The sequence below is a fragment of the Salmo salar genome, chromosome ssa27, assembly GCF_905237065.1.
Source record: "Salmo salar chromosome ssa27, Ssal_v3.1, whole genome shotgun sequence".
Classification (NCBI taxonomy): domain Eukaryota; kingdom Metazoa; phylum Chordata; class Actinopteri; order Salmoniformes; family Salmonidae; genus Salmo; species Salmo salar.
Window position 1 is genome coordinate 36,220,174 of NC_059468.1, and position 10,032 is coordinate 36,230,205.

General features: G+C 41.9%; 1 protein-coding gene across 5 annotated transcripts in view; it reads left to right on the forward strand.

The window, feature by feature from the left end:
- The window catches only part of LOC106589016 (MAP7 domain-containing protein 1), a 94,704-nt gene extending 93,870 nt beyond the window's left edge, over window positions 1-834 (forward strand). For all 5 annotated transcript variants that reach the window (XM_014178647.2, XM_014178649.2, XM_014178648.2 and 2 more), the window contains one exon: window positions 297-834. In XM_014178647.2, coding sequence (XP_014034122.2) covers window positions 297-307 — 11 coding nt within the window. In that variant the 3' untranslated portion in view covers window positions 308-834. The remainder of the gene's footprint in view (window positions 1-296) is intronic.
- Window positions 835-10,032: the final 9,198 nt, after the last annotated feature.

Genomic DNA, 10,032 nt, shown 5'->3' on the forward strand with positions numbered 1-10,032 from the left:
CAGCTCGGGTATTCGATTCAGCAACCTTACGGTTACTGGCCCAACGCTCAAACCACTAGGCTACCTGCCGAACCATATTATATCCTATGTTTATGTCCCCACAGCCCAAGGGGGTTCTAATGATAATGGCGTGTGCAGAATATCATCCCTAGAACTGAACAATTTTAATGTTAAGGTCTGATAGATGGTATGCCTCACGTACTGTAGACTTCAAACTAGCTCATATTCCCAGAAAGCAATGCTGATTTTATCTCTCTCTCTGTTCTTTCTCTCTCTTTTTCTCTCCATCTCTCCAGAAGTCCTTTGAGACACCAGGCTTCCACACACTTTATACCACCGGTTGATCTACTTGATGTGTGCCACACACTGCAACAGCTTATAAAAGGGAGTGTGCCAAACAAAGAAACAAACTATGGACTAAACTTTTAAATCACTTAAAAACATCAAATTCCACAGAGGTCAAGAGGGAGGAAGAAAACTCTGCGAAGAAAAAAAGAAAAAAATGTAATGAAAAAAAATATCGTCTGTCTTCTCAGCATGTTTTGGTGCAACAAACATTGAGTTTTGTTGAAAATGTTAAATGCAGATTTTATGGTGCACCTTAAATGGCTGACAATGTAATATGAGAAGTTTTAGAGCATTGTAAGACCTGGAAATATACAGTATTTGACTACGGTTGTTATTATCATTGTTGTTATGCTATTTATGTTGTTATCATAAGTTGAACAAAGTGTGTGTTTGTTAGTCTTGAATATTTGGGTTATTTAACTAGGGGAGGAAGCTGTGTGAGGATGCTGTCAGGGGAAGCTGTGGGATAAAGCTTAATGAAAGGAAGATGATGTCTCTATTTCTTTCTGTATGTCTGTCTGTCTGTGTGTGTCTGCGTGTATGTCTGTCTCTGCCTGTCCCTGTCTCTCTATCTGCTTCTCATTTAACTAAGATATGATACAGACTAAAGAGTAAGTTTGATCTGCGTGGACATCGACTCTAGTGGGTCAACATCTGACATGTCTGCCATAACCTTCATGTTTCACCTGGGACAATCTTAAAGTTTCCCTGGCTCGTTTCTCCTTCAATTGTATTGCTGTTGTGATACAGAATAAGTTCAGGTTAGTTTCTTCAGCAGTTCCCATGGCGATCACATTAATACAGGTAGAACTATCAGGACACAGTATCTGTCCTCTATTCCTGGTCTCTGCTATCAGGACACAGTATCTGTCCTCTATTCCTGGTCTCTGCTATCAGGACACAGTATCTGTCCTCTATTCCTGGTCTCTGCTATCAGGACACAGTATCTGTCCTCTATTCCTGGTCTCTGCTATCAGGACACAGTATCTGTCCTCTATTCCTGGTCTCTGCTATCAGGACACAGTATCTGTCCTCTATTCCTGGTCGCTACTGGTTTAATGGCTGTGACTCATATAAGCTGCCTCCTGTCTGGTTTATACAGTGAATGAGGAACTTCTAGACACATCTATTCATATTCCAGGCTGCTGACGGAGGGAGAAATATTAAAGTGGAGAACGAGAGGAGGGAGGTTGAGAGATTTAATCAGATCAAGGGACAGATGGAGTGTGTGTGTGTGTGTGTGTGTGTGTGTGTGTGTGTGTATGTATGTGTGTGTGTGAGAGAGAGAGAGATAGCGAAAGACAGAGACAGAAAGAGAGCGAGAAAGAGTGAAAGACAGAGCGAGAGAGACAGAAAGAGCGAGAGAGTGATCCTCCTTACAGTGATTGTTTTTAGGTTTTTTAAATGTAAATGGCTTCTTAGCAAAGGGCAATTTCTCTAGCAGGAATTCTGCTATGACTGGGAGTGGTCTGAGTGGGGAGGGGAAAACTGAAAAATAGCTGTTGTTGGCAGATGGGGTTGGAACGTTCTTTCTTATTGGTCTATTAACTAATTTACTGCATGGTGATGTCACCATGCATGACCAAAACAGGCTGAAATTTCAGGCTTTTTTTAAAACAGCTCTTACACTAAAAGGGCATTATCATCATTTTCACAATTTCATAGTATTATTCCAAACTCATAGTATGGAAATATATATAAAACACAGGAAATCACTTTTTTTTGTCTGCACTAGGCCTTTAAGTGCAGCCATACAGCTGTTCAGTCTGATCTCACTTCACTAGGAATCACTGGGGTACAATTGCCAGCCCGTTTTCACCCAGAGTAGCAGCTGGTGATGTGAATAATTCAATCCGTTTCATCCCTCCATTCCAGACATCTTATTTTCTCAAGAGGAGACTGTGCAATGCTGTATTTTTGGTTGTTGATGCAAATTGTGTGTTTTCTCCCTCACCAGTGCGACACGTGGACAATGGTAATAGTGAGTTTATAGATTAGTTGTTTGGTCATGAGTTTGATACAGTATGTTTAGTCGTTTAAGATTATAATGCCACAAGGTGGCAGCACTAGCTTTACAAACATCATGCGGAACCAAGAGGAACATTCATCAACTGTTCAGATTTCTCCTGCTGGTCTTTTAGAATGGTATCTTTATCACAAATATGTTTGATGTTCGTCAGACTCATCTACAACACATGGATTCTATTTAGAACATTCAAATTCAAACAATAAAATTGAGATTTTGACTTCCTGGTATTAGTCCCTCCAAAAGTAGGGACATCAAAACATAACTCATCGCTTCTCACTGTCGAGGCACCACCAGCATTCCCGAAACAAGTCCCATCCACTGTGTTGGATGATCTGCAGCTGATGCTGAATGAACAAAGAAGCTTCTGTCTATCTTTTTATTTATAGTTGAGAGTGTTAACAAGTCAATGACATATGGGGCTTCAGCCATGGCCTGTGCCAAGAGGGGTTGCGTCCAATTGGTACCCTATTCCCTCTGTAGTGTGCTACTTTTGACCAGGGCCCATCAGGCTTAGGCCATTTGGGACTCAGTGGGACTTAACTCATTGGTAATGGGGCGTTGCTGGACATGGGGGACAGGATCCATCATGATGGATTGAGCCGCCACTGCCTGCATTTGAAACATTCAATCTACGCTGAAGGTTTGTAAAGTGGCAACATTACAGATAGTTTACTGCAGTGTTGATTGGTTGCTGTTATTTACGCATGATCCTCCCTAACAGATTATACACAGTGCATCTTTCAGGGTTTTTGTTGCTATGGCTAAAACCATTGATATTTGCATTTGTTGTGTTGTTAGACGTCTCAGGTTTCTACTGCTGTTACAATTTAAACTTATAAAGGTCATCGAACTGTGATGGAATAATGATTTGATGCATCGGACTAAAAATGTCCACACTAAAGGCCAGACACCTGTTATCTGTGCAGGACAGGCTGTATTTGTTTAGCTGTTGCTCTGGGTTACGGCATCATGATGACTGAGCCTTGTAGTGAAAGCAGACACTAGGACATGTGTGTGTGTGTGTGTGTGTGTGTGTGTACAAGCTTGTGTTTCCACTGTCACTTTAACTTTTCTATCCAACATAATCAACCAATTTGTTGTCGCATTGTAGAGAAGGGACCTGCAAGTAAGCATTTCGTTGGACAGTGTATACCATGTGTATCCTGTATATATGGCTAATAAAACCCTCTGACGAACCATCAAAAAGGCAAAGCATCAATACAGGACTAAGATTGAATCGTACTACACCGGCTCCGACACTTGTCGGATGTTTTAGTTTACAAACTATTATAGACTAACTAGTGGTTAGAGCGTTGGGCCAGTAACCGAAAGGAATCCGAGCCTATCAGATGAGCTAAATTACTTCTATGCTCGCTTCCAGGCAAGCCACACTGAAGCATGCATCAAATCAAATCAAATGTATTTATATAGCCCATCTTACATCAGCTGATATCTCAAAGTGCTGTACAGAAACCCAGCCTAAAACCCCAAACAGCAAGCAATGCAGGTGTAGAAGCACGGTGGCTAGGAAAAACTCCCTAGAAAGGCCAAAACCTAGGAAGAAACCTAGAGAGGAACCAGGCTATGAGGGGTGGCCAGTCCTCTTCTGGCTGTGCCGGGTGGAGATTATAACAGAACATGGCCAAGATGTTCAAATGTTCATAAATGACCAGCATGGTCAAATAATAATAATCACAGTAGTTGTCGAGGGTGCAACAAGTCAGCACCTCAAGAGTAAATGTCAGTTGGCTTTTCATAGCCAATCATTGAGAGTATCTCTACCGCTCCTGCTGTCTCTAGAGAGTTGAAAACAGCAGGTCTGGGACAGGTAGCACGTCCGGTGAACAGGTCAGGGTTCCATAGCCGCAGGCAGAACAGTTGAAACTGGAGCAGCAGCACGGCCAGGTGGACTGGGGACAGCAAGGAGTCATCATGTCAGGTAGTCCTGAGGCATGGTCCTAGGGCTCAGGTCCTCTGAGAGAGAGAAAGAAAGAGAGAATTAGAGAGAGCATACTTAAATTCACACAGGACACCGGATAAGACAGGAGAAATACTCCAGATATAACAGACTGACCCTAGTCCCCCGAGACATAAACTACTGCAGCATAAATACCGGAGGCTGAGACAGGAGGGGTCAGGAGACATTGTGGCCCCATCTGACGATACCCCCGGACAGGGCCAAACAGGAAGGATATAACCCCACCCACTTTGCCAAAGCACAGCCCCCACACCACTAGAGGGATATCTTCAACCACCAACTTACCATCCTGAGACAAGGCCGAGTATAGCCCACAAAGATCTCCGCCACGGCACAACCCAAAGGGGGGCGCCAACCCAGACAAGAGGACCACGTCAGTGACTCAACCCACTCAAGTGACGCACCCCTCCTAGGGACGACATGGAAGAACATCAATAAGCCAGTGACTCAGCCCCTGTAATAGAGGCAGAGAATCCCAGTGGAGAGAGGGGAACCCGGCCAGGCAGAGACAGCAAGGGCGGTTCGTTGCTCCAGAGCCTTTCCGTTCACTTTCACACTCCTGGGCCAGACTACACTCAATCATAGGACCCACTGAAGAGATGAGTCTTCAATAAAGACTTAAAGGTCAAGACCGAGTCTGCATCTCTCACATGGGTAGGCAGACCATTCCATAAAAATGGAGCTCTACAGGAGAAAGCCCTGCCTCCAGCTGTTTGCTTAGAAATTCTAGGGACAATTAGGAGGCCCGCGTCTTGTGACCGTATCGTACGTGTAGGTATGTACGGCAGGACCAAATCGGAAAGATAGGTAGGAGCAAGCCCATGTAATGCTTTGTAGGTTAGCAGTAAAACCTTGAAATCAGCCCTTTCCTTAACAGGAAGCCAGTGTAGGGAGGCTAGCACTGGAGTAATATGATAAAATGTTTTGGTTCTAGTCAGGATTCTAGCAGCCGTATTTAGCACTAACTGAAGTTTATTTAGTGCTTTATCCGGGTAACCGGAAAGTAGAGCATTGCAGTAGTCTAACCTAGAAGTAACAAAAGCATGGATTAATTTTTCTGCTTCATTTTTGGACAGAAAGTTTCAGATTTTTGCAATGTTACGTAGATGGAAAAAAGCTGTCCTTGAAAAAGTCTTGATATGTTCTTCAAAAGAGAGATCAGGGTCCAGAGTAACGCCGAGGTCCTTCACAGTTTTATTTGAGACGACTGTACAACCATCAAGATTAATTGTCTGCTTGAAACATGCATGAGAGCATCCGCTGTTCCGGGCGGCTGTGTGATCACGCTCTCCGTAGTCGATGTGAGTAAGACCTTTAAACAGGTCAACATTCACAAGCCCGCAGGGCGGAACAGATTACCAGGACGTGTACTCTGAGCATGCGCTGACCAACTGGCAAGTGTCTGACATTTTCAACCTGTCCCTGACCGATTCTGTAATACCAAACATGTTTCAAGCAGACCACCATAGCCCCTGTGCCCAAGAACACTAAGGTAACCTGCTTAAATGACTACCGACCCGTAGCATTCACGTAGGTAGCCATGAAGTGCTTTGAAAGGCTGTTCATGGCTCACATCAGCACCATTATCCCAGAAACCCTAGACCCACTCCAATTTGTTATAAATAAGTTACAAACAATGCAAATTAACAAACAAAAAAACACAATCGGATGGGGACATGTAAAACATCTGCCTTCTTCTCCGGCGCCATCTTTACCGCATAACTAAAGATGATAATACAGTAAATATAACTAACAGCATGTGCTGTACACAGCTTGTTTTCAGTTTGGTTTTTATCAAGCACATGGCAGACTAGAACCAGGAAGTGGTTTGTATTCTACCCCCATTGTTCATTCGACTTCCTGGTCTTAGTTTTACTTTCTCTTCTTCTGCTGAATTCTTTTCTGTTTTCAGGATTTCTTACTATTACGTGCTTTACTAACCTGTGATTTTAAACTGATCTTATGTGATATTTATTATGCTTGTCTTAAACCAATTATTTTAATGTTTTTTTTAAATAGTTTGATAGAAGAACAGCCATAACAATGATTTAATGGACATCCAATGGGGCATTCTGTAATGCCCTTTGTACTTGTGTCTCGACCATATAAAAGAAAGATACAACATTGATGTAAACCTTACTGTACCAACATTATATTTTATAATAGCTGTGTAAAATGCTGAAACAGTCAACATCCTTCCTTGTTAATTAAGCAATGGAATATATGCAATTTCCTCATGGATTTGTTTATATTTTTTTCTCAAATGAATGTACATTTCCTGGTAGGTTGATACAGAGTGTTCCACTATGTAGTGAATGGATACATTCCTTTTAAGCTGGTGAGGATTTAAACAACATATATCTAAATAAACTATAATTTAACAAGGCAAGTCAGTTAAGAACAAAATCTTATTTTCAATGACGGCCTAGGAACAGTGGATTAACTGCCTTGTTCAGGGGCAGAACCACATATTTTTTACCTTGTCAGCTCGGGGATTCGATCTAGCAACATTTACGGTTACTGGCCCAACGCTCTAACCACTAGGATACCTGCCGCCTGAAATGACCCTATGTGGACATAAAATGAGTTTTTATCAAGTGACCAATACAGAGGGGAGGTAATATTACCACCAACAAACTAAGGTGTTTTCTTTTTGATATGTTGTTTTCACTTAGACATAATGCACAGTTCTCCCCAGGTTAAGGGGTACGGGGGGGGGGTCAATGAGGCCTGAGTAAGCAGCAGAATTACCCTCAAACTTGTCTTTCTACACAACTAGAGCCACATAGGTTGTGTCACAAATGTCACCCTATTTTCCTACATAGTGCCCTATGGGCCCTGGTCCAAAGTAGTGAACTATATAAGGAATAGGGTTCCATTGTGGACAGCTCTCAGCCAGGAGGAGCAGGAAATGGGTCACGTCAGCGCTGCAGCTGCAGCCGTTTTATTCCCACAGGATATCTACAGTACCTCTGGTCTCCTATGGAAGTGAAGGGCAATGATCAAGGCTTGAAAATAGAAACAGGGACTGAGTAAACATGTGGTTCTTCTTCGGTGTTCTTTAAGGTTATGGTGGCCAGCCAGCCACTCACTGCTCTTAAAATTACATTCCTTCATTGGGAATGCAGTAAACTGGGAATCACACCGATGAAACCACAAAATTGTTTCATTTGATAAAATGTCTAATTAATTCCTTGAATTGATTTTTTTTTTTTAAAGACAGCTGTTTCCTGATCTCTCATGGACAGAGCACCTATCTGATCAAATTACGCAGAATTTGATTAGTTCTGGGTTAACTGAGATTGATTAGTTCTGGGTTAACTGAGATTGATTAGTTCTGGGTTAACTGAGATTGATTAGTTCTGGGTTAACTGAGATTGATTAGTTCTGGGTTAACTGAGATTGATTAGTTCTGGGTTAACTGAGATTGATTAGTTCTGGGTTAACTGAGATTGATTAGTTCTGGGTTAACTGAGATTGATTAGTTCTGGGTTAACTGAGATTGATTAGTTCTGGGTTAACTGAGATTGATTAGTTCTGGGTTAACTGAGATTGATTAGTTCTGGGTTAACTGAGATTGATTAGTTCTGGGTTAACTGAGATTGATTAGTTCTGGGTTAACTGAGATTGATTAGTTCTGGGTTAACTGAGATTGATTAGTTCTGGGTTAACTGAGATTGATTAGTTCTGGGTTAACTGAGATTGATTAGTTCTGGGTTAACTGAGATTGATTAGTTCTGGGTTAACAGATTGATTCTTGATGGTTGTTTGTTTTCCTTCCTTTTGCGTTGACTTCCTTCATTTTGCCATGGGCCTAGTCTAGTGTTGTCATTTGTTATTGATTTTTGCCTTTTTGTGGGATGAGTGCAGGACTGCAAGTATAGTAATCTGGAGAGCCTATGACTAAATGACTCAAGGTCTGGCATAACAACTTTACCCATTTCTTATTATGCTTGCAATTATGTGGTGTATAACAATTTCCTGAACATAAAGGGAGAAGGAGGATCCCTGAAGGATTTTGCATTTGAAGCACAGCACGAAGATTGTTTCACATAGGCCCAAACCTCAGTTGACTGGCTGTTGGACTACAGTCATAAAAACTCTCAGAATATCAAGACCTTAGACAAATGAAACTTTAGTAGCTGGCAAATGAGTTGTAGAAGGGATTTTACAGCAGACATAGCCACATATTCTCAGGTTTAAAACAATCCTTGCTATATATTCGCCCTGTAGGTTAGTACTTTTACAGGGTCAAAACCTTGGTGGCAACAATGTTCATTATCAGCCTCCTTTTACCGGTTTAGTTCCATAGCTCTTGGAACGTAAGCCCAAAGTGAGACCATAAACAGCCTATAATAGTGATTGACAAGTCTAGGAGGCATGTGGGCTACACAATGTGAATGGATTGTGCAGGGCTACTTTTAACCTTGGCACAACCAGCTCTAGAGACACCTGCTGTCCAGAAGAGACCGAAGGGAAGGGAGAGTGACAAAAAAGTATTTGTATCTCTGTCTAAGGTCAAAAGGGGGGTGAATTTACTACCACAGACAAGAGAATGATATGATGATATGGAGAAAATGAGGTCTTGGATCTGGCAGTGGCTAATTATGATGAGATGTTATACAGTAGAGTATATGGAAGTAGAGAGTGCACTATATAGGGAATATGGTGCCATTTGGAACACATAAAGAGTCTACTGTCCCTCCTCTGGGTAGTCCCTCTCCTTGAGATGGCTTTAGAGCACAGCTTGGTTTGTCTCCTCTCTACAATCATAATGATGATATCCTGTAGATCTTGGGTGGACAGACAGATGGTTATTTAGATCAAGGTTTCCCAAACTGGGTCCTGGGGCCCCCACTTGGTGCAAGTTTAGCTTTTTACCCTAGAACTACACAGCTGATTCAAATAACCAACTCATTATCAATCTTAGATTATTTGAATCAGCTGTGTGGTGGATTTGCCCCTGCCAAGTAAAAAACATTGTGCCTTAATTTTCCTTCATCTGAATGGAAAATATCTGTTTTCTCATGTAACACATCTCAGTTTGTACTGAATTGGCTGACTCCTCCTTGGCTATGGATGAAGATTGGCACGGTATAATATCCCATTGAATACAAAGATGAAAAAACACTTCGGGGGGGGAAACCATGTCCAACGAGCCAACAGTGAAATTGCTCCAGATTCCCACAATGTATTCTCTCTGTAAATGGATAATGACTATACAAATCTGTTGCATTGGCTAATATAATCCTCTACAGGAGTTTAAATACATACACATGCCATTTATACCCACACATGGGATATTCTAGACTGCTAATTAGGCTATAAGAGCCAAAAATGTCAAAGGAGCACATTTTTTTTTTTGGACTCAAAATGTTTTGCAATCACTGGATGCTCTGACTCATATGAGAAGACATAGAATGATTCTGCTCTCCAATCCCAGCCTAACCTTGTCCCCAGGCTCAATTTCTACCTCATATAAAGAGAGAACCAGCTGGTGGACAAGATTAATCCCAGCCTTACATCACAACAACAATATAATGTAAAGACTGTAGTTAAAAGATTCTTGTAAATTCTACAGGCATGCACGGTGTTTCTTGTCTAACACCAAATTGTGCCAGGAATCAGAATCCCCCAACAGGTTGTCCGGAGGCTTCGTCTTCTCTTCCCCCCCCAC